The sequence below is a fragment of the Dipodomys spectabilis genome, unplaced genomic scaffold (genome assembly GCF_019054845.1).
Source record: "Dipodomys spectabilis isolate Male_0828 unplaced genomic scaffold, ASM1905484v1 ptg000004l, whole genome shotgun sequence".
NCBI classification, from domain to species: Eukaryota; Metazoa; Chordata; class Mammalia; order Rodentia; family Heteromyidae; genus Dipodomys; species Dipodomys spectabilis.
The window spans coordinates 10380450-10405900 of NW_024870681.1; the positions used below are offsets into that span (position 1 = coordinate 10380450).

A 25451-nucleotide genomic window follows, 5' to 3' on the forward strand; every position below is an offset into this window, starting at 1 on the left:
GCTATGCTGTTATCTCTATCTCTGCCATAGTCAGGGCAAGCCCACTTGGGTCTCAAATCCCCTACTCTGCGATCTACACATGATGATACAAAGAGGATTTCTACCCTGCAGCTCACTCCCTGTGGGGATTTGTTTCTGCTGCAGGAAAGATGCTGAAAAGCATCCTGGGTGGGCTGCTTTAATCATGGCTAATCAACTTTACAGATTCTTAATTCTATGAATTAGATGCTTTGTGAGATTTTAAAGGTGGATTTTCCTGTAGGACCAAGCCTACTTTGGAAAATGAGAATTACTTCATGCACATATTTTCAGCTTAAGAAATGAAATTAACTCTTCAATGAGTTTCAGTCATGCACCTTGTATGGGCTGAATTGCTGTAGAACAGATTCACAGTGTTGGTTAAATGTAACAAATTCCTCTTTCTCTCATGAGCCTAAAGGGAATTTGTTCCCTATTTCTCTAACACCCTATACCTTTGGGAAGGGTGAAGGTGAGTGAGGGAGGGAGAATATTAGAATCTATAGATCTCTCATCATCACTAGACCACATTGACACATAGGACAAGAACTAGGAATCTACCAGATTGTCCCTAGGCTCAAAGTCTTCGGTCTTTGTTTTCTGGTCTATCAAGGTGGGACTGAAGAGAAAAACTACCCAAAACACCATGAACAAAGCCTTGCGTGTCCAAAGTGGAAAGAAGGATTAACCTCACCTGTACTGGCTCAAACCTGAACTTACCCTATTCCTACCCAACCCCTTTTCCCTCCCAGATTACTCAGAGAGAATAGCTAATTGATTCTACTTTTAATTTTTTTTTTTCTGACTCAATATCTGAACTGTTTCTTCGGGAGTTCATAAGCTGCAGCCCCTCTTTGTTCCCTGCTTTCAAGTCTTGATTTTGCTTGGTTGCTGGCCAAAGCCTTTTGGGACAGTTGTTATGTGTTCTTTGCAGATGGTAGTTCCCTCTCCCTTCTGTCCAAGGGCTAAGGAGGTAAAGAAGGTAATTGCTCAGGGGCTGTGTGAGGCACTCCTAAAAACCAATCCAGACTCCATTCACCCCAGTCATTGCTACCAGAATATTCCCCACTTCAACCTGGTCCTTGACCAGCGAGAACTAGGGTTACTTCTTGGGCTCATCCGCTATCCTGGCACATTTGGGGTTAGGAACAGAAGCTTCTCGTCAGAGAGACTGCGGTCATGAGGTATTTTTTTTTTTCCTCTTTGTCCTTTTTAGACAAGTCGATTATTTCAAGCCTAAGTTATCAGGTCTCCAGAAGCAACCCAAGTTTGTTCCTACCTCTACCCTCCCACCCTGCCCACCCCAGGACCCTCTTCCTTACTCCACATGCCACTGCTCTTCTGACGAGAGGCCATCAGGCAGCTCTTGCATGGGCCATGGGGCCCTTTCTAAGGTGGGCTGCCGCCATGTGGTCTAAGATCTGTTCCTTTTGTGGTTTTTGTTTGCAGCCAACACTAGAACAGAGAGAGAGAAGCCAGGATCAACTCACAAACAGAGACAAAGCAAAGAGACAGAGAGACAGCGATTTAGAGGCCGGTCACCAGAAAGATGGCGTCAGGGTGGTTGGATGCCCCAGATGGCAAGGCCCCTAAATGGATGGAACCAAGTGTTCAGTCACTCTCTCACGCTTGGGTAGAATGTTCAGTTGGATGGCATTCACGTGGACACTGGGTTGGGTAGATGCTGTCCAATCAGTCCCAGCCATTGTCCTTGATCATGTGTGCTAGTTCAATGATGTATTTGCCTTCTTTATATTTCTGGCTGCTTTCAAAGGCGTGTTCCTATGAAACAGAGGAAGAGGAAGACTGAATGAATGACCAAAGACAAATGGGTGATGTCTGTGTGTCACAAAAGCAGAAGTGTTACACACGATAGGCATCACGACCATGGCAGCTTCATCCAGGCTTGCCCCAAACTCCCACTATCTCTCCTTTTCTTTTCCCACCCTCACACTTTCTTCTGGTCCACAGTATTTCTCAACGACCAACACGCATCACAAATGTATAGTTCTACTTTTTATGATGTTGCTCTTGATTATGATAAAAACTTCATCGAAGGCAGAAGTTGTTCATTGCCTTCCCCTAAGACTGCAAGCAAGGTACATAATCTAAGACGAATGAGCACACAGAGCTATCTTAGGAGATTTTCTGATGCTAACTGGAAATCTGCATATGGATATATCCATAAAGTCATTCCTGCTAGTTTCTAGGAACTCAGAAGAGCCTCATTATACATTTTGTTTTTGGGGGGGAGGGTGCTGGTTCTGGGGCTTGAGCATTGGCCCTGAGCTTCTTTTGCTCATGGCTAGCACTCTATCACTTGAGCCACAGCTCCACTTCCAGCTTTTTCTGTGAGATGAGTCTCACAGACTTTCTTGCCCAGACTGGCTTCGAGGCGTGATCCTTAGATCTCAGCCTCCTGAGTAGCTAGGTATGAGCTACTGGCACCTGGCACCTCATTTCACTTGAAGCTATACTTGTGAGGCTTAGAGAAAAAAGACAACATAGAAACCAAGTATTATGAGGTCCAAAAGCTTCCGTTTTTTACCTTGCTGTTTTCATGTCAGAAGAGTATATTTTCTTCTTTCACTATCTCTCCTCAGGGAGAAAGGAGCTACGTAAACCTCAAGGTAGAAGACCTGGCATCCCTCAAGCCCCACCCAGCTGCCAGACCTTCAGAGAAAAAACTCAATAGGCAAATACTTACCTGGCAGGTTCTACACTTAAGGAAGGATCTTCCAATTAGATAAATAAACCCCATAGAAAGCAGCCCTAGCCAGGCGCCAGTGGCTCATGCTACTCAACAGGCTGAGGTCTGAGAATCGCAGTTCAAAGCCAGCCCAGGCAGGAACATCTATAAGACTCTTATCTCCAATTAACCACCAGAAAACCAGAAGTGGCGCTGTGGCTCGAGTGGTAGAGTGCTAGACTTGAGCTGAAGAGCTCAGGCCCAGAGTTCAAGAACCATGACCGAAGAAAGAAAGAAAGAAAAAAAGAGGAAGGAAGGAAGGAAGGAAGAAAGAAAGGAAAGCAGACCTACATAGACCTGAGATAAAGGGCTAGCAATGGGCACATAAGAACATTCTGGCACATTAGTAGAGAGTACAGATCCATGCAGGCACTATGCAGCTAAGACTGATGTGTGTATATATAGACAGAGCTCCTCCCCCCCCTCAATCCCCAAACTACTAACTACAGTTGGTAAGTTCTGGCATCAGCTGTTTGAACTGTACCTTCTGGCCCAGAGCCCTGGAGCTTTTGGGTTTTCAGAACAAGGATTCAGACATGGGTCTCTTGTTGGGGGAGAAATCACTTTAAAAAATGGGGAAAGGAAGCTGGGCGCCAGTGGCTCACACCTGTAATCCTAGCTACTCAGGAGGCTGAGATCTGAGGATCAAGGTTCAAAGCCAGCCCAGGCAGGAAAGTCTATGAAACTCTTATCTCCAATAAATCACTAGAAAACCAGAAGTGGTGCTGTGGATCAAGCAGTAGAGTGCTCACCTTGAGCTGAAGAGCTGAGGGACAGCGCCCAAGCCCAAAGTTCAAGCCCCACAACCGACAAAAAAAAAAGGGGGGGGGGGGGGAGAGAAAGGAATGAGGAGAACAAGCAAAGAATAGAAAATGTACAAACACACACACACACACACACAACCACACACACACACACACACACACACACACACATGTTGTGGGATCAGCAGCAATTTCCCTGACATTTCATAATTCCCTGGCTCCAAGCAAGAGAGACAGAGACAGAAAGAAACACAGTCGGAGTGTTTGTGCCTGTGTATAAGCGCACACCCAACAGAATAATATGGTTTGAGAATAAGACATATTGCTCATAATAATGTATTTAGGGTAATGGGGGGGGGTGGGGAATGAAGAGTGGAAGTTTTTCTATTAAGCTGAAAAGAAAACCTAACTGCCAAGTGCCACACAGGCAAAAGACATCAGCATGACACTCCAGCAGAAACAGCAATAGATCCTGAGTTACAGAAACACCCCACTGATCCAATTCTACTTCTTGCCAATATCTGAACACTTTCCAATCTAGCACAAAATTGAGATGCTTACATAATTTTGAGGGTCAGAAAAAATAATGAGACAAAAGAATGGAGCACCTGGTCTAGCATGGAAGGTTATCAATAAACTTTTGAGCTGGGGTTCATACCTTGCAAGCCCAGTACTCAGGAGGTTGGAATATTCAGGATGGCCAATGAGATGCTAGCTTGGGGGGGGGGGGGGGCGGCTGGGAAGGTGGCTCAGTGGTAGAGTGCTTGCCTTGCATGCATGAGGTCCTGGGTTCCATTCCTCAGAGCCACATAAGCAGAAAAAGCTGCAAGTGGTATTGTGGCTTAAGTGGTAGAGTGCTAGCCTTGAGCTGAAGAGCTGAGGGACAGTGCCCAGGCCCAGAGTTCAGGCCCCACAACTGGACCCACCCCCCCCAAAAAAAGAAGAGTCAAGCCCCACGCCTTCTTGTCAAAGGTGTACTATAATGTTTTGTCAAAGGAGTGCTTCATTGTACAATGAACAAAAAAGTAATCAAACCACGTTTATCTTTTGTGTCTAATCCAACATGTGTTCAATAGAAGACAGCCCAGAGGTTGAAGCAGAGGAAGGGAAACAGTTTCCAGACAATCAAAACCAGAATTCCCCGCCCCCCACTGACCACCAGGCACCCAGAGGAGTATGAGTGTCCAGAGGGAATGGAGTGGCAAAGTTCCTCTCCCACGAAACAACCAAGCCAACCATTGCAGGGGGAGGACAGCTAAGCCATCTTAGAACCATAAAACATATAGTCAAGATTTTTTGGTTTGACTAGACTCCTGCTTGAGCCTCCCAAAGGGCTGGGATTACAGGTATACACTACCACACGAGGTTTAGATAGTCTTGTCCTTCAACATTTTTATATTTCCCACCCCCTCTGAACATTTCTACCATTAGGAAAGTCCTGAAGATTGAGCTGCTAGATTGGCTGAGGACTCCACCCAGGATAGATTTTGCGTTTTTTTGTTTTTTTTTTAATTAAATGGAATACCATTTATGTGTGTTGCTCACACTATTTGATATTCCCCCCCATACACTTAATTTTTAAGTTCTTACTGCTTTCCCAACAAAATTAAATGAAACAGATTTTCTGACAGGACCCCCTCCTTGCTTCTCAGACTCCTAACACCAGCCAATCCTTTTGTTTCCAGTGATGAAGCTACACTCACACACCATTATCACCCTGAAGCCATTTTGGCTATTCCTACTGGCTCCTTCCCCATCTACTAGCGGGTCATGAGCCATATGACAGGATGGGGAATTTGAGACATTTTTAAAGAGAATATATTTCCCACCTAGAGGCAGAAAGACCAAATTTTTCACAGTAACAAAGAAGAAAAACATTCCACCACACATGTATGCACATATATATGCTGAAAAAGACCTTTCACTAAGTACAACAATGTAAGTTTATTTACACTAAATTTATACTATATGGTAAGTGATGACCAAAGGTGTTTTTTGTTTTTTTAAAAAAAACTCCAGGCCAGGTGTCTGTGGCTCAAACCTTTATCTGAAGGACTGTGGCTCAAAAATCAGACTGAGAAGAAAGGTTCACTCATTTCCATCTCCAAAATAACCACCAAAAGCAGGGATGGAGGCATGACTCAAACAGTAGAGCTTGATTAAAGGCATGACACAAGGCCAGCAGACACAAGGCGCTGAATTGAAGCCCTTGTTTACGGCCCCCTCAAAAATAAAATACAATGAAACTCCTAAAGATATAAGGAATGTAACTACTACCACTAGTCAGAGAGATTGAGCAGGCTTTGTCTGCAATGGTGTGGTAACCCCAATGCTTGTTAGAAAACCAAAGTACTTTGAAAGCAGCAGACCTCCAACTCCCTCCTCTCACCCTGACAAAGCACTGCTCATTCTTCTTAGGACTTTAAAATGTATGGAATTGAACAATGAAAGAATAATTGTTCATCTGGGAAAATCTAGCCATGGCAGCCTCTACCAGTGGAAGTAAAGGCAGTCAGTGTCTGTGATCTTAGGATGTAGCCTGGCTCGGAGGTGATGTTCTAGGGCCATCAAAGCATAGTTGGTTAAGAGCATTGTTTCTAGAGTCACACTGTTACATGGACTCCTCTCTTGGTTTGGCCACTAATGATGAGGTAGTCCACGGTGCAGGCTAACACACAGTAAGCTATCAGGAATGATATTCTAGTATCATTTTTTTAATTTTATTTTATTTTGTCAGTCATGGGGCCCGAACTCTGAGGCTGGGCACTGTCCCTCAGCTCTTCAGCTCAAGGCTAGTGCTCTCCCACTTGAGCCACAGTGCCTCTTCTGGCTTTTTCTGCTTATATGGTGCTGAGGAATCGAACCCAGGGCCTCATGCATGGCAAGGCAAGCACTCTACCACTGAACCACCTTCCCATATGTGTATGAAGGAGATACAGGTGTGTGTAAATATGCATATCGGTCTCCAAGACAATAGGTATGAAGGAGTAAGTGTGAAGAGTAATGGAAAAAGGGAAGAATAAGGGTAAGTGTAGACATGGTGACTGCTCAGTTTCCTGCCCTGGTCAAAGGTAAACCCCGCAGGATGCATGCAGAAAGAGCACGATGAAACCCTATGCACCCCTCTCTCTCCTAGCCTTCTCCCAACCAGGCTTCTCTATACTTACATATTTCCAGCCCAAAGTGGTTTTGCAGTTTTCACAGTAAATGTCTGCAACTGCATGCAGTCCTGTTAGCAACACCCGCTCTTCTGCAGGCCCACAGCCCACATTAACTCTATACCAAAAGACAGAGAAAGTGGGTGGTTAGTCACATGTACATACATTCCAGCAACAACTAACTGCCCCAGGGGAAGTCACTTCTGAGAGCCTGCTCTAAGACTAGCTGATCACATCCTCCAAAAGGTAACCACATGGAAATCCGTGAGGTGGAATGAATTCCAGATCTGAAAGATTTTACATTCAATGGGTCTACCTGTGACTGAAGGGGACAAAATGACAACATTGTGAGGTCACCGCCATGAGGACAGGTCCTCAAGCTTACTGAGGACTTGCAAAGATGGTCAAACATGGGGACAGGGCTGGGAAGGTGGCTCAGTGGTAGAGTGCTTGCCTAGCACGCATGAAGCCCTGGGTTCGATTTCTCAGCACCACATAAGCAGAAAAAGCCAGAAGCGGTGCTGTGACTCAAGTGGTAGAGTGCCAGCTTTGAGCAAAATCCTCAGGGACAAGGTCCAGGCAGTGTTCAAGCCTCAAGACTGCCCCCCCCAAAAAAAAGGATAGAGAGAGGGTAGTGTTGTCCTTATCACATGGAGACTGAGCACTGAGCCTTAAATATCTAATGTCCTCCCCTCCTTCACTGAGCACCTGTCCCCAAGTTGAATGTGCTAGATTTCCAGTTTTATACTTCGCCAGGCTTATGTGAGTTTTATCTTCTTTTCCCCATGCCCAGGAATGGCTGCTGGCTATATAAGGGCTTTCTGCAGGAAAGGCTCTACCTTGAGTCTTCCCTCCAGTCTTAGTTCAGTTATCTCAGTGGAACTCTTTTTTTTTTTTTCCATCCTCACAAATCTCAGCTCTAGTTATGAGTTCCAGGATGAAGCTTTCAGAAGCTCCTCAACTCCTTTCCCAATGTGCCTAATAAAGGCACCATAGTGGATTTTCAGAGATGTTTCTCTTCCCCCCTCCCCAGAAAAAAAAAAAATGTTCTCCAAGATAACTGAGGACCAGTTGTGGAGAAAACTGCTCCACAGTTGTTTATTAGGCAGAAAAGGCAGGCTCCATTGCCATAACCAAGGTTGCTCTCCTCCATCCCTCAAAACGTATACCAAATAATAGATACACTGTAGAGACACTCACACTGAGTTAAAGAGGTATGCACGTCCTTGACTTCCTTGGAATGACTGAAATGTAAGAAAACAAATGGATAGTTAGAGATCCCTTCCCCCTACCCATTTTAGAAATCAACCCCAAACTGGAACAAGCATGACCTTCAAGTACACAGAGTACACAACAGCAGTATGCTAGCAGCAGTCTAGCCGGCCGGTGGCATGGGGAGAGAAGGAAGAATAAGAAGAGCAACAGCCCAAACTTGGAACTATGTTCATCAGCTCAGGTGAGAACATGGGGAGGGTATGGGGGGGGGGGGGGCGGTAAACAAGAAACTAGCCAGGTGTGCTCACTCGTAATTCCATTACTGAGATGGTGAGTTCAAGGTAAACTGTGACTTGTCTTAAAAAGCAAATAAATAGGGCTGGGAAGGTGGCTCAGCGGCTCAGCTTGCCTCACATGCATGAAGCCCTGGGTTCAATTCCTCAGTACCACATAAGCAGAAAAAGCCGGAAGTGGTGCTGTGGCTCAAGTGATAGAGTGCTAGCCTTGAGCTGAAGAGCTGAGGGACAGCACTCAGGCCCAGAGTTCAGGCCCCACAACCAACAACAAAAGGCAAATAAATAGAGGTGGGAATGTGGCTTAGTTTGCCTAGCATATATGAAGCCCTTGGTTCAATTCCTCAGTACTACATAAACAGAAAAACTAGAAGTAATGTCTGTAGCTCAAATGGTAGAGTGCTAGCCTTGAGCAAAAAGGACAATGCCCAGGAACTCAGTTCAAGCCCCAGGACTGGCAAAAAAATAAAATGATAAAAAGGCAAATAAATAATAGGACTAGGTTTCAGTGGCTCACACCTGTAATCCTTGCTACTCAGGAGGCTGGGATGTTAAGATCATAGTTCAAAGCCAACCCACGCAGAAGCATCTGTGAGATTCTTATCACCAATTAAGTGGAGGCATGGCTAAAACAATAGGGTGCCAGCCATGAGCACCTGAGTTCAAATACATAAAACTCCATTACGCCATTAAGAACGTCTCCCTTTCTGACATTACCTGAGATCATTTTTCCCATTAGCTTTTCCTGGTCCCACTTGATCTGAACTATCTGTACTGGCCAGGACTTGCCGACATTGCTGCTACTCATTTTCCATATTCCAGCCACTCTTGCTTAGCCTCTTGGTCCATCCCTATCAAAGGCAGGAAAGAGTGCCAGGCAAAAGAAATCACCCTTATCTAGACTCCTCATAGATCCTAAATGCCACAGGGGCAGTTAAAATCCTCCTCAATGGGGTCATGAGAGTTCAACTTGTTAGGCATAATAAGCAACTTGATCTCCACATCACAGAGCAACAAGCTCATTTAAACCACTAACTTACTAGCTTCCCCCTGGCTGCAGGGAACAGGCCAACCAGAGCCAACCCTTGCCAGACAATCTGGTATCTACTTCCATTAACACAGGCTCTCTTCATGTCGCCCTCCTCGGGTTACACCAGCCATGTTGCACACTGCTGTCTGCATTTTTAAAATGGTATGACAATGCGTTCTGAACTTAACATCTTAATCTGCTTGGAAAAGTATGCTATGAACCAAGAGAAGACTTCTGGTGGCTGGTTAACAGACGGCTATGCACAGGACAGTCAATTTGAGATGGATGCTACAAGCTACAAAGGAAGGCAAAATTCTGCTGGGTTTTGCCTCCAATGGTATATAGTGCCTGACTAGTAAGTACTAGGCCAAAATCCCAGTACTGACAATACATACATACATACATACATACGAACACTAGAAGAGCACTTTTTTTTTTGGTAGAAAACTTCCCTAGGAGCTGCTGCCTTTTGGCTGCCTCCAAATGCACCCCAGTGCCTTTGTACCCAAGTGCAGCTGCAAGAAAGAAGGAAGCAGACATTCCCTAGCTGCTGCCCAGAACTAAACAAACTCTCCTTTTCTGGGCCCTGAAGCATCCCAAAGAAAATGCCCTCGAAATCTTCCAGGCACCACAGAACAGCTCTGAGCATGTCTCAAAACTTGCCAACTGCTTAGATGAGGAAGTGCCCCAGTGACACAGGCCCAGATTTGACAGTTGCTCAACACTGGGCCATAAAGATACCTCAGGGCTTTTAGACAGCAAAAATTACACCATGTGGCCATTCCCATTTTCTGCCAGCCTGCTCTCTTGCTGCTTCCCCATTGGGCCCTTTGCTCTAGTCAAAACAGACCCAGTGCAATACTGCTTTTCACCAACTCTGCCCATCCCATGCCTACTGCCAGGGAGGTGTTTCCAGGGGACGAATTCAGAACCTCAGATAATTTCCCCTTTGTAAGCCTTTCTCTAGCTTCCTTAGGAAGAAGTACCACTGACACCCATGTGGAGACTCCTCCTGTTCTTTGTTTTCCTTTTTTCTTAGCATCCTAGACTGAAATCATCTGTTTATCTATTTCCCTTACTGTGAGCCCTCTGAAGCTCACAGGCCATGGGTCATGCCTTCGATCTTTCTCCGAACCCCCACAATCTGGCACACGATTGGCATTTATTAAATGCTTATTTCCATGCATGAACTATCTTTCCTTTCTTTTTTCTTTATTGAGACATAAGTGACATAGCTATCTATCTGACTGATCTAGCACACTCAAGTGTTTGCTCATGCGCTCCTGAAACAACCTTCCTCCTACCCCATTCTCACCCTGCTTTCTATCCCTCATCTTAGTTCTAGGACTTTTTGCAAATGCAATCATATAATATGTGAGGTTTTCATCTAGCTTCTTCTATTCAATGTATTTCTTTTGGTACTCATCCATATTGGCCTGTAATTCAATGGCTCGTTTTCTTTTATTGTGAAGTAGGATTCCATTCTACGGACAAACCACATTTCAGTTATTTTCAGTGTGATCTGAACCCTTCCCGATAATCAGCTGTGTCACTCTCTAAGAAACATTTGCCAAGACCTTCAAGTTCAGAACTCAGAAACAGGTGAACATGGGAAAATCAATCCTAGAGCAATAAGCCAAACAGCTGTATGATTTACCACAGGAAAAAGCCTGGAAGGGTGCATTCACGTATTTCACACAATGATTGGGAATTCAAGGAGAGACAATGTTGTAAGACTTTCCAGTCTCTCTGAAAGGTTTGCTAAACCCCTCCAGGGTAGAGAAAATACTAGAAATTGTATCCATTTGTATCTAAAAAGTTAAGTTTCATCAAGGCAAAGTAGTTCATACATATAAATCCTAGCTATTCAGGAGCTGGGGCAAAAAAAAAAGTTGAGGCTCCAGCTCAATAGAAGAAATAGGTACTGTGGCATGTATCTATTAACTCAGATACATTTGGAAGTTTAAAATGGGTTGGTTGTAAGATATGTATTCAAATGTTTTTTTTTCTTTCATAGGATTGTTTCTAACACTTTTTTTTTTTTTTTTGTCGGTCGTGGGGCTTGAACTCTGGGCCTGGGCGCTGTCCCTCAGCTCTTCAGCTCAAGGCGAGCGCTCTACCACTTGAGCTACAGCGCCACTTCCGGTTTTCTGGTGGTTTATTGGAGATAGGAGTCTCACGGTCTCTCCTGCCCGGGCTGGCTTTGAACCGCGATCCTCAGATCTCAGCCTCCTGAGTAGCTAGGATTACAGGCGTGAGCCACCAGCGCCCGGCCTAACACATTTATAAGCTTATTTGTTTGTTGCTTTGTATGTCCCTCCCACAGTATATAACCCCTGCTTTCACTGTATTTGATGTCGGTATAATTTGTGGAGGGGAAGGGGAAAAACAAATCATTTAAATAGGGATACAGGTGAACCCATTGCAACAATGAGATGTACAAGTCGTTATGTCCAAAACGAACTTTACAACTTTGGGGGGGGGGGGGGAGGATTCGGTGGGGGGTGGCGGGGGGAGGGAAGGGGAAACAAAGGAGGAGCTACAATGCTTGATAAGAAATGTACTCATTATCTTGTCCATGTAATTGTAACCCCTCTGTACGGTATTTTCACAATAAAAAAAAAATGGATTGGTTGTAGTCTAGGTAGATGCCCAGGCAAAAAGTGAGACCTAATTTCAAAATAACCAGTAACATAGTGTGGCTTAACATCATCAGAGCACCTCCCTGGAGAAAAGTACCAAAGGTGAGTAGTCTATAGCTCATACTGCATGGGGTAACAATGGGAATCTGTCCTCTGTGCTAAAAGCACATCGAAAATAAAAGTGCTATATGATGCCAATAATAGAGCTGATATGATGTTAAAAAAAAAAAAAAAAGCCAAGATCTTTTTGTTGTTTGTTTTGTGGCAGGATCTCAATAAGTAGCTCAAGTTTGCCATCTTCCTGCCTTAATTGCCCTGAATTACTGAGTATTACAGAATATGCCATCATGCCCAGCTAAAAATAAGCCCCCCTCAACAGCAGGGCCATTCCCAACTTTTAAGAATGAACTAAGTGCCGTAAAGAGCTTTAACTAAACCTGAAGCTCATTCTATGAAGCAAACTGGCATCTGGCAATATTTTATTATTTATGCTTTAATATGATTATGTCAAATAATTACTTACACAACAAAGATCATCTATCCTCTTTTAGTAAATTAAGATTAAAGCCAGGTGTCTGTGGCTCGTAGCTATAAACCTGAGATCTGAGGATCTCTGTTCAAAGCCAGTCCAGGTAAGAAAGTCTGTGGGACTCATCTCCAATTAACCACCAAAAAGCCAGAAATGGAGCTGTGTGGTTCAAATGGTACTAGCCTTGAGCCAAAAAGCTCAGGGACAGCACCCAGGCCCTGAGTTCAAGCACCAGGCTCAGCACCAAAAAATAAATAAATAAAATAAAAATTATTTTTTCTAATATCCTTCCTATGTCTAACATGTACACATTACATAGCAGTGCATGTATGTACTCTATTAGGAAATAACTGCTATTGGAGCCTACTGTTTGGGCTGGGAATGTGGCTTAGTGGTAGAATGCTTGCCTAGCGTGCATGAAGTCCTGGGTTCAATTCCTCAGTACCACATACACAGAAAAGGCCAGAAGTGGCACTGTGGTTTAAGTGCTAGCCTTGAGCAAAAAAGAAGCTCAGGGTCAGTGCCCAGGCCCTGAGTTCAAGCCCCAGGACTGGCGGAAAAAAGCCAATTGGCTTAGGGCTTACGGTTAAATATTTATTGATAGGCCTTTGCTCTGGATGTTCCAATTTGCTTTTTTTATCTAGCCTGACATAGGTTAGAAGTCTTAGAGAGAGCCCAGAGTGAAGGAGAGGAAGGCATATGGCAGAGAAGAGAATCTGGCCAGGCCCAGAGGTGGTTCACAGCCAGGCCAGTACAGTTCTTTCTTTCTCTGGGTCTGGTCTGTGAGAATATCCTGGCAAAGGCCCACATTCTGCAATGGAGACTGGGCCCAAGCAGGGCTGTCTGGTGGCAGCACCTCCCCAGATAGCCTGAGCGGCAGCCTCCAACCTCTGATTCTTTAGCCTGGGACTCACACCAACTGAAGCAGAACTTTCTGAGGCAGAACTCTGGAAGCTTTTCTACCAGGCTTCTACTCTTGGACCTCTGCCAAGTCTCACCATCCATGATGGAGAAAACAGCCACTGAGAACAACAGGCATCTTGCAAATAGACACAGACAAGAATAGCCCGGCTGGATGGCTGTATCCTGTGGGGCCTAGCCCAGCCTAGCACAACCTGGCACAGCCTGGTACTCCCTTGAGGGAGGGTGGTACCGAAGGTAGGGAGACTGAAAGGAAGTGAAGGAAGCAATTAAAATGAAGCAAACAGAATTGGAGGCCAGGAGATGCCAAACAGACTGTCAGACACATTTGTTTGCTGTCATTACTGCCAGGCAACAAGGCCGTTCTTTTCCATGTTGTGTATCAACCAAGGCTGGTGTGCAGGCCTCCAGAAAAGGTTTTTTGTTTTGTTGGTATTTTTTTTAAACCACATAAAAACTTTTCTTTAAAGTAAAGTAATAGTTCTAGGCCCAGCCCTTCCAGCCAGCTCAAGGAAGCGGAAAGGGCTTTGAGTTTCCTGTTTAGTGGCCAAAACCACTGGTTTTCTGGCTCCTTTGAAAGTCTGAAAGGCAATAACTTTTTTTTTAAATGGGAGAATCACAGAGAACTGAATATTTCTGGTGAGCGGAAGCAACAGAGCCAAACACATGGGTTCCTTCCACCATGGTGATAGATGTAAGGCTCCACCGTGAGTCCTAATCACTTGAATGACTCCACCCAACATGAAGGGCCCAGGAGGCAAGTGGAGTCTCTCAAATGCAGGCCCCCTGCTTTCCCAGGGAAGGTTGATCCTGATCAGCTAGGCATGCGTGTTTGGAAGTATACGGAGGTGAGAAGATGTCTATCTGCCTAAGCAGCTATAACATCTGGGAGCTAAATGATCCCTGTTCATGTATGTAGGTATGAGGATCTAATCTTGGCATCCTAAGATTTCAGGTTCAAATCCTGCCTTTTCCCCTTCAACTTACTTGATCTTGGAAGAGAGTATTCATCCTCTCTTAGCTCCCACATCTTTTTCATCTATAAATGGCAATTGTGACTGTTCAGTTAGGAACAGGAAGTTAAAGCAAGGTAAACGAAGTACAAGTCAAGATGTTCTTATCTTTCCCTTAGGCATTTCCAGGGGTCTAGGAACAGAGATCAAAAGGCTGTCTCTCATTCTGCTCTTCAAACTTTTGTTACTTCAGTGATCTGCTTTCTCTCCTGTTAGGACAAAAGGTAAAGCCTCTAGGATTTGACTGCCTGGGCTGGCAGATCTCAGCCTCCTGAGTAGTAGAATTATATTACAGGTATGGTCTGTTGGCTCCTGGCAAACTTCTCTTTACAATTTGGTATCTTTGTAAAAATGAAGGAAAGAGGACCAAAGCCTGCCAGGATTCTTTCCAGCTTCCCAGGAAAAGCACTTGGCGCTTACTCCTCCACTCTACCATTCCAAGGTACGGGATTGACGGCAAGGGCTTCAACATGCCTCACTGCCAGGGATCTGACTCCTGGCTTTGCCATATATTAGCAGATAATTGCTCATACTTGTGAGCTGAGCAAGCCCATTAAGCTTTTCTGGGCCTCAATTTCCAATCTTTAAATAGGCACACTGAAATAGTGCTCCCACACCAGTATTTTTGTTAAAAAAAATTACATAACTGTGAATGGAAGTGCTTCATATACTTCATGACTATACGTTTTGTTGTTAGAACTTTTATGGGGCTAAGTGCACTTGGGAGACTGAGGTGGGATGGTGAATTAGCCTGCTTAGATTATCGAGTGAGATTTTATATTAAAACAAAACACCTTGGATTACCACACATGTAAGAAGTTTCTGGGCCTAGCAGCTCAAATCTATGACCCCAGCTATTTGGAAGGTGTATAGATTGAAGCATCATAGTTTGAGATCAACTCAGCTGAAAAGTACAAGACCCCATTTCAACCAATGGCTGGATACAGTAGCATATTCCTGCCACTCCCAACCACACAGGGAAACACAGATAGGAGTATCACAGGTCAGGCTAGCCTAGTGTCTGGAGTGTGGTACAAGTGTCTGCCTAGAAAGTGTGAGGCCCTGAGTTCAATCCCCTGTACCAACAAAAACTGTGGTAGTGGGGGTGGTACCGAACAGTTCAGCTCAGTGGAAAGTAGAAGTGTTCTCTGACTACGGTTAACCTCTGAGGTTTTCTAGGGGCAAAGTAAGTCATAGAATTCATTCCAAAAGGTGAAAACCCGAGCAAAACCACAGGGATCCTGGTTGGGTTTCAGCCTGGAGGAAGCATATGGAGAAAGTGAGAAAGTGATCATAAGAACAGTGTTGACTTCCAGAATTAGAACAGGAATGTAATTTAAAGAAACTCAATGTGTAGCTAAGAGGAAAGAAAATTAAAGGGGATTTCTTCAATTTTCTCTAAAATAAGAACAAGAGGAAATGGACTTAGCTGGAAATCAGAGACTTGGGTTAATTATACAAAGGAAGAATTTCTTGGCTGTGACTTCCACACTGGGACATAGGTCACCAGAAAAACTGGGATAACACAAGGTCACTGCATGTGCTCGTGACTTAGCAAATGCTTCCACTTCTCTAGACCCTCAGAGGTGGGAGGAGGGGAAGGATGGTTTGTTCAAGGACCCTCCTTCCATATCTTTAGGAGATGGCAGATCACGGGTGATCTGAGGGGCAAGGAAGGGCCTGGCTTTGAAAGGAAGAGATATCTGCTGTGGGGAGTCATAAAATTACAAGGGCATGGTAGCATTCATGACCCCTGAAACTGCAAAAACAAAAGATAGTGAGAAGGCCTGGGAGCCATGTTTTATTGCTCTGAGATCTAAGCCACTTAAGAAACAGGCTTTTCTTTCCAGTTCCCTTTTCTGTCAGCCTTCATGACCTGCATGGTCTCAGGAATGGGTCCAGGGACAAAGGATGCTCCTTCCTGCAAAGCCTGCTTCCTTCTGATACCACGTCTGATGTGTCAGTGCAAAGGATGCAAGCTGTGGAGACTTAGGCTTTGGACCTGGTCCTTACTAACTGTGTTACCCTGGGCTTCAGGGTCCCACACACCCAAGGGGAAAACACTGTTTATTACATAATGCCTTACTCTCTAGAGATGCTGTGGTTATGTGTGCACATCAGGCACAATGCCTCACTCATCACAAGTGTTTCATAAATGTTTCCCTTCCCATCCACTGTTTTCAAGATTTCAAATGGGAGCTGAATGGCTAATGTAAAATGACTGTCCCACTAGGGCTCCAGACTTCCAAGTCCCCCTCAAGTTCCAGACCCCACAGGCTCCTCTCCTAGCTCTCTTGAGGGCCACAGATGGAGAGACTGTGGTTGTTCTCTGTTGAGCCAAAAGCAGGATCAGCCTCTCTAGTGTGTGGCAGAGAGTTAGGATGGTAGATGCCAATGTAAACATGCAGCCAGTGGGAAAACAGATGCTGCCAGTTCAGCATCCTGCATTATCTCCTCCATCTTTAGAGCAAGGCTTGGAACACACACACACTCTTCAGATGGATAAAGAGTAGAGGATGCCTACAGCCAGATATCTCCTTATCCCTTACAGAAGGAAGGCTGTCATGTCACGCTCACTAGGTCGGTTGAGGGAGGCTTGGCTTCTGAGTTAGAAATTGGGCGCTGTGGAATCGGGATGTAATTGCAGCCAGCCATTACTATCTGTAGTTCAGATATGCAACTAACACGTTAAGAGGCATTAATATTGGGCTCAAAACCACCAGTCCCTTGCAAACAATTCAGAGTTGTCATTGTTTTAAAGAGATCATGCAAACGACTATGTCCAGGAAGTACAAATACCAACTTTCTAATGATTTATAGTTGGGTCTGTAGTGTTCTCCTGTTCCAGAAGCCAATGGGACATTTTGTAATACATACATTGGCTCTATTTCCAAACAATAGAGAAGTGAAGCACAGAGCTGTAAGAGTAACTTCCTCAAATTTGTACAACTTCTAAGTTCAAGAACCCAAACCTAAGGCTTTGACTGCAGATACTTCTTTTTTTTTTTTTTTTTGTCGGTCGTGGGGCTTGAACTCTGGGCCTGGGCACTGTCCCTCAGCTCTTCAGCTCAAGGCGAGTGCTCTACCACTTGAGCTACAGCGCCACTTCCGGTTTTCTGGTGGTTTATTGGAGATAGGAGTCTCATGGTCTCTCCTGCCCGGGCTGGCTTTGAACCGCGATCCTCAGATCTCAGCCTCCTGAGTAGCTAGGATTACAGGCGTGAGCCACCAGCGCCCGGCATACTCCTTTTTTTTTTTTTTTGGCCAGTCCTGAGGCTTGAATTCAGGGCATGGGCACTATCCCTGAGCTTCTTTTCCTCAAGGCTAGCACTCTACCACTTTAGCAACAGTGCCATTTGCAACTTTTTCTGTGTATGTGGTACTGAGGAATTGAACCCAGGGCTTCATGCATGCTAGGCAAGCACTCTACCACTAAGCCATATTCCCAGCTCAGGCTTTGACTTAAAACATCAAGATTTTTCTAGAAGGTATTTCTTTGGAAGACCTGCCTTTCTAATTAAGAAGAATGGATCAATCTGTCAGAACTGATGCAAATATTGTAGGTTACTCAAATTCCCTATTTACTTAGCAACTGTCTAAATTTCATTCTCTTGCTCAAGTAGGTTTACTTTCAAAGACAATATTACACAGTTGTAGATTTTATGATGATATGCTTCACTGTAAATTAATGAATATAAATTCTGGTTTAACAAGTAAGTAGCTAACTATGTGTTCATCAGAGCTGGGTCACTACCAAATGAAAGAATGATTATTTCACAACCCTTGAAAAAATAATTCAAGGCTAAGACCTTTCAGCTAAAAAGCTCCTTAAATTGCTTCTTTTTTTTTTTTTGGCATCTGGCAAAGAATGATTAGAAGTCTGCTTGGAGAGCTGTAGAGAGAAATGTAATCACAGTCTGCTGAAATCTCATTCAGTGAGTTGAGGTCTGGATGGCAATGATGACCTCAAAACATAACATGACCTCATCTTGTTTGAATTTCATAGACTCATGACCACTGAAGTGTGAAGGACCCTTGCATAGCCAACCATTTACCTGAAGCATGGCTTTTGCCAGGTTACTACATAACCTCTCTTTAGCATTTTCTAAGAGGGAAAACCTACTTCCTGGGGAAGCCCATTCTACTGTCAAACTCCTTATATAGCTGAGCTCTGTTACCTGAGAGCATCTACGTTTAGATCCTTTGATGCTAGAAATCTTTGGGTTACAGACTAACATCCTTGCCCACAACAAATTTCCTTTATAAAGGCCTGCCAGTTAAGAAGCTTGGTACAATGCAAGAATCACGTACAGGATGAGCCCATAAAATTCTATCATCTAGTAATATCACTCCATGATGTTTGCACAATGAAGAAATCTCCTGGTGATGCATTACTGTGACTACATCACCATCATTAAGCAATAAACTGCAATTCCGTGAACTGGATTCAACTGGTCCTAGAAAGGACCTGTCCTGTGCTTAGTGATGTCACACCTCTGATCGGCTTCCTCAGCAATGAAAAAGGGTGGCAAAATTCCTTTGAATAGCCTCTTCCAATCTTCCACAGGAGGTACGTATGGCTTATATCTCCTCCATCATGATCTTGACCTCAATTTTCATCGCAACATGCACTCAGCCTTCCATTCTCCTGGAGATGCTCAAAGTGTATGACCTTACTTAGGATGACTAACTGGCTTCAGGTTAGTTGTACAAACTAAAGGAGTTTGGTTAACATGTTCTCTTCCATTGTGGCAATTGTCAAAGCTTGAGGCATATTAGCATATACCAACTAGCAACCTGTGTGTTCACATACCCTTGGGAACTGGATTTATAGAATATGCAGTAATAAAGTGTAAAGGAAGAAATATTACTTAAGAGGATGATAGAGAAATCACAAAGAGTCTTAGAGGAAAGAGAGGGGAGCATGTCACAAAGACTGGGCACATTGGCAATACCTGGTACTTCCTCTAGAAATGGAACACTACTGGGTCAGAATAACCAACCTGACTACTTCCACCCCTGCCAGGTAAGGCTGGAGTAACTTGCCTCTAACTAGGAGGATGTCCTTGGACAGAACCCTGCTGCCCTGAGCTGTAATTGCATCATCTGTGAAATGAAGGGGTTGAGCAAGGTCTCTTCCGAAGGAAAGGGAACATTCTGGGAGCCCATGTTCCCAAGAGAACAGCCGCCTCATGCACTAAATGAGCATTTGACTCAAGAGTTAGACTTCCTGTTTATGTATGGTTAAAAAAATGGGTCTTCTCTGTTCATCAGCAGATCTATCTTATCTGATGATTCAAGATTCTCATGGTAAAGATGTAGAAGCTTCAAGCCCTTCCACGTGTTCTGCTTGTTCAACCTTCTTCCTCAGCTAACACAAAACCATTGGCCTCATTGTGAAATTCTGAGAACTAGAAAACTTAATTCCTGGGCCAAAAAAATGAAGTGTTTTGTCAACCTAACACAATCTATGACAGTAAAGAATGAGGCAGAGGGGCTGGGAAGGTGGCTCAGTGGTAGAGCGCTTGCCTTGCATGCAAGAGGCCCAGGGTTCAAAACCTCAGCACCACATAAGCAGAAAAGGCCAGAAATGGTGCTATGACTCAAATGGTAGACCGCTAGCCTTGAGCTGAAGAGCTGAGGGACCAACTGGACAAGGCCCAGAATTCAGGCCCCATGACCTCTCCACCCCTCCCCCCCCCACACACACAAAGAATGAGGCAGAAACTCTAAATGGCCAATGATATGAGAATGTCTCAGAATCTTATGGTATGGTTCGATGAACAAGTACTGTCCCTCCATAATTAGAAAACAACAAGTATTCAATGTACAGCTATGAAACTTGGTGGGCACCATTGAGGATATCGCTTGTTATCTCTGCCCAGAAGCAATGTCCATGAAAACCAGAAGACAGGACTAAAAATATGCCAAGAACAGGACAATATGATCACAATAAGAAAATTAGAGTTTAAAGAAGATGGGTGGGGCTGGAAAGGCTAAGAGCACTGGGTATAGGCTGATTCTAGTACAGTGCCTTCCTTGGAAAGGAAATTAAGATGGAAGACCAGCCCAGGGAACCTATCCCAGGGATGGAGCAACTACAAGTGTCTATGTATCGTCAATATGAACTCCTGTGTTATCTCTAGTCCCACCTCATACTTATGTGAAAATCGTATTAATAAATCCAAATGGTCCCAAATGGATGTTTAAGACATTAATAATTATTCTTTTAAGACTTGCCCAATATGTAGCCTAGATTGACCTCCATCTTCTTCCTGTCTTCAGCCCCCAAGAGAAGGGATTACAGAATCTATATTTTCTATAGCTTGACCACCTGGGATATTTATTTACGAACCATCTTTCCTCTTAATTTTATCAATAAGCCCGCGGAATAAGCAGGTAGTATTCTCTGCATTTTATAGGTGAGGAAGGGCAGGCGGCAGATGGGACTATATAGTCTCTCCTATAATCCAGATCTCACATCTCCCCGGCTCTGCCAGCCATCTGCATACTCTGTTCCCTGAGCACTGTCTACTGTGTGCACATCTGAACACGGGACAGTAGCCACTAATCTTGCCTTATATTGATGGGAGTGAGAGAGTCAGTGTGGCAGTAATTCTGAAAGTAGAACTTGTTAGTTTTTAAACAAGGACCAGCCAGTTGGACCAAGGAGTGGGTGTTTCCATGAAAATTCCAGCACTTTCATGTTGCTCCATGAGCTGAGCCCAGCCAGGATTGCAAGCCGTGGTATTTTGCAGCCAGCTAAAGAGTCTTTGATTAGGTCTAGAGAGGGACTCAATTAGCATCATGGAAATACAGAGCAGATTTCAGAAAGGAAAGGTCAGCCACAAGCCCCAGCATTTGCTATCAGCCATCTGCCAAGCAGGAAGCACTACTCAGATCTATTTTTAATCATCTTCCCTAGGCTAGGGCTCCTGGGAGAATGTAGAGGCCAGGGTTATTCCAACACAAACATTTAATTGCTACCTTTCGGTACACATTTTTAAACAGTCTCTGGATACTCAAGATCAACTTACATATATAGAGAGGTTCTGTCACGCTGGCAGAGACAAGGTCATCATTGAAAGAAAGCCATGGGTGGGGATCACTCCTCGGGGAAATGACCTGCGGCTGTCTGGGATATCAACTAACTCTACATACCTCGATAATCCCCAGAACTAAATTCTAGGTATTTACTTTGGTTGCAACTGCCAGGGAAGAGATAAGAGTCTGAGTCCAGGAGTATAAAGCCACTCCCCAAAGAAGCGAGACCAGCAAAGGGATCAGTACAAGCTTCCTGGTTGCTCCCGTCTTCATTTTATAAGTCTATCACTTTGGAGAAAGGCAAATTAAAACCAGTTCAGCTGGGCAGTAACCTCATTTATTACTCAGCTTATGGAATGGATAGAGAGAATGGGGAGAGGTTTCATCTCAATTCACAAGGGCCCAGGCCTGTATGTACTGGGGCTGGCCCATCCAAACACAGGAACATTTTGTCCACTTGGCTTCTTCCCTCTCCTGTTTCAGCAGCAGTCATGTCTCAGCTCAATCTAGCCCAAGGAATGAAACATCTCAGAAAGGTTTGGACCAGGCATCTGGCACTGCCACGATAGCTTATTCAGAAACAGAGGCTGGCTCAAGCAGCCCCTACATTCTCTTGGCCCACACAAGGAACAGAGTTTCCTTGTCCCTTGACACTCACAAACTTTCAACCTTCAATTTCCACCTAGAGGTAAAAAGCCTAAGCATATGTATAACTGGATCCCGGCCAAGCCAAGTTCCTTTTGCCAGTAAAGGCCTGGGGCTACCACCCAGGCCTGCCCAGCCCCACAAAACCCAGGGGATCTGCAGGGCCCACAATGCACAGGTTTACAAAAAGGGTTTACTGAAGAGGTGGCCACTTCTCCACAACCCCTTGCCTTGCCTCTCTTCTCTTAGAGGCTTACGTGCCAATGAGCAAGCAGCCAGTGGGAAAGCTAAGCTGAAAGGGCACCTTGGTTGTGGGATCACTGCCTGAGGATGTGAAATAAGAGACTGGGTATTTCAGGCAACTTAACACTAGCTCCAGAGGAGCCAGAGGACAAGGGTAGGAAAGAACTGAATAGATAGTCTTGGGCTTCACTGGAGCACAACCACCCTGCCCCCTCTTTTGGCTAGGGGCTAGAATCCTCCTTCTTCACTCTTCCTCAGTGATGGAAACTCTGCTCCCTAAGCCCCTGGCAAGGTAGGAGGGGCAGCAGCGAGGGGTGGGGGGGAGGCCACTGCACAGGGTCACTCCCTCTGACCCAGTTGGAACACAAATAAGGGCTTCTCAGCCCTGCTGACTCCCAAGTTCCTCTTCTTGTCTGGTTTCGAGAGAAGGGAGTTAATCAACAAACAGTTGAAGAAAGTTTAACTCTGCCCTTGGTGAGGTTCACCCTGCTCTACTCCCCATGCCAGTCATGGCTCTAGGTGCCAGAATACCACCCGCCCTCGACCCAACAACCAAACAAGAAGAAAGAGCAGAAGCTACCTTGGGTGTCATGTTTGGTCCAAATCCCAAGAATAGGGGGTTCCCAGATTTCAACGCCAGGATGATGGACTGGGAGGGACCAAGAGAAAGCACTATGCTGAGTTTCTTGGCTAATTCAGAGCCAAGATTTAGGCTGTGTAAGAAGAGGTGGGTATTGGGGTCACATCTGCAATTCCTAGCTTTGATATTTTGTATCTAATGTCTTGGCTAACCCAGTCTGTCTGAGCCTTACTTTCCACATCTGAAAATGGGACAGTGGTAGTATGTTGCTTTCTGGGTTGTCATGAGCAAAAATATGTGATTCAGGAATGGAGGTGTGGCTCAAATGCCACAGCACCTGCCTACCAGGCTCAAGGCATTTGTTGAAACCTTAGTACCACCACCAGAAAAAAAAGTGGCCCATTATAGTGCCTGCCATTTAATAAACAGTGACAGGTTGACTCTTTTCATGATTATAGGAATAAGCATGCTTCTGGGCCTCCAGCAAGTTACCATGGATGGGGCTAGCTAGTGAGAATGGACAGTGATACCAATAGTGCCTAAAGGTATCTGCCAAGTACTGAAAACACAATTCTACCCCAGTGACTCCCAACTATCAGTATTAGTTCATCAAAACAGGATAGGTAGTTCTAGTTAAAAAGATCTGTAGCCAGGCATGGCAATACACACCTATAATCCCAGCACTCAGGAGGTAGAGACAGGAAAATTGGTCCAGTTTCAGGATAGCCCAAGCAACAGAGAGAGACAGACTTTCTTTAAAAATAATAATAATAATAAAGCCAGGCACTGGAGGCTCACACCTGTAATCCTAGCTACTCAAGAAGCTGAGATCTGAGGATCATGGTTCAAAGCCAGCCCAGGCAGGAAAGTCTGTGAGACTCTTTTCTCCAATAAACCACCAGGAAACCAGAAGTGGGGCTGTGGCTCAAGTAGTAGAGCAGTGATCTTGAGCTGAAGAGCTGAGGGACAGCGCCCAGGCCCAGAGTTCAAGCCCCACAACCGACCACCTCCCCCCCCAAAAAAGAAAAGAAAACAAAACAAACAAAAAACACAAAAAGCCCTACCAGAGTTGAACTACAGTGAAACAAGCCTGAATTGCTGGCTTTGTACTTATAAGATCCTGGAGAGCAAACACTCCTTAAACCTTGTGTCTTCAGTGACTTGCTAGGGTCCCTTGACCTATCACAAATCAAATCTGCCAGATAAGAGTCTCTGAGGGGGCTGGGAAGGTGGCTCAGTGGTAGAGCACTTGCCTTGCATGCTTGAGGCCCTGGGTTCGATTCCTCAGCACCACATAAGCAAAAAAGAAAAAAGCCGGAATGGTGCTGTGGCTTAAGTGGTAGAGCGCTAGCCTTGAGCTGAAGAGCTGAGGGACAGCGCCCAGGCCCAGAGTTTAGGCCCCACGACTGGACGTGGCCCCCACCCACCCAAAAAAAAAGAGTCTCTGAGGGAGCTGCCTTGTTATTTCAGGTAACTGATAAGACTTGGGAGCCATAGTCCAGGAGTCTGTTTTCAGATCCAATTTTGACTATTTTTCAGGCCCTAAACAACATGAAGACTATTTCACACTTGTTTCCCTATTATGTTTCCCCACATTCCCTGTTCCAAACCTCATGACTACATCTGAACTCTTTTGTTCCCCCCATCTAAATTCTTTTTTTTATGGTCAGTGGTGGGGCTTGAACTCTGGGCCTGAGCACTGTCCCTCAGCTCTTCAGCTCAAGGCTAGCGCTCTGCCACTTTAGCCACAGCGCCACTTCTGGTTTTCTGAGTGGTTTATTAAAGGCAAGAGTGTCACAGACTTTCCTGCCTGGGCTGGCTTTGAACCACGATCCTCAGATCTCAGCCTCCTGAGTAGCTAGGATTACAGGCGTGAGCCACCAGCGCCCAGCTTCTCCCTCCATCTAAATTCTTTAATTCAGTTCATCCTTCAAAATAGTAGTAGAGCTGAAATTGCCAGCTTTCAACAATTCAGAAAGCCTCACTGAATTAAGCCAGGGGAGTCAGGCAAGACAGCGCCCAGGCTTCAGGGAGCTTTCACAGGCCTCCTCTCAGAGTTCTGGCTACTCATCATTTACATCAATGATTTACCTGCTTGCTGCTGAGCTGGAGGCATCACCAGGGACAGATCGACCCTGATTACTAATTATAAACAACCATGGGCACCTTATCAATGCTTATTCACTGCATTATGATACAGTATCAACACTGCTATTCACATGAAGCTCTAGGATATACAGTTTATAGAAGCCAGACAGCTGGTTTTCCAAAATAGGCCATGCTTCAATATTCTCATCCAATCTCAATCAAATCCTACCTCTCTCTGGCTTAAATCCCTCTAGTTCCCACAGAATGAGTCTAGTTTGACTTCTATGTCCTGTGTGACCGCTTGCCACATTTTATAATGACCCACCATTCATGTTAAATCATATGCTACCTATGGATAGCTCAGTAGTCCCAATATCTCTATACCTGTCAAATGACCAGAGGGGTTAAGTGTCTTGTCCAACAATACACTGAAAACTCAGTGTAAAGCTGGGCCTGAAGCAAAAGCAACCTGTCATTCCCGGCTTTAAGGATGGCATCCCTGAGTCTACCCTCCCAAGC

General features: G+C 44.8%; 1 protein-coding gene across 1 annotated transcript in view; it reads right to left on the reverse strand.

Annotated features, from left to right (window-relative positions):
• Nucleotides 1–1217: 1217 nt before the first annotated feature.
• Nucleotides 1218–25451, reverse strand: part of Ypel2 (yippee like 2) — a 39278-nt gene continuing 15044 nt past the window's right edge. Inside the window, exons 2-4 of the mRNA XM_042692449.1 lie at nt 7890–7933; nt 6699–6807; nt 1218–1800 (exon numbers count right to left, since the gene is read on the reverse strand). Of these exons, the coding sequence (XP_042548383.1) occupies nt 1711–1800; nt 6699–6807; nt 7890–7933 (243 nt within the window). The 3' untranslated portion in view covers nt 1218–1710. The remainder of the gene's footprint in view (nt 1801–6698; nt 6808–7889; nt 7934–25451) is intronic.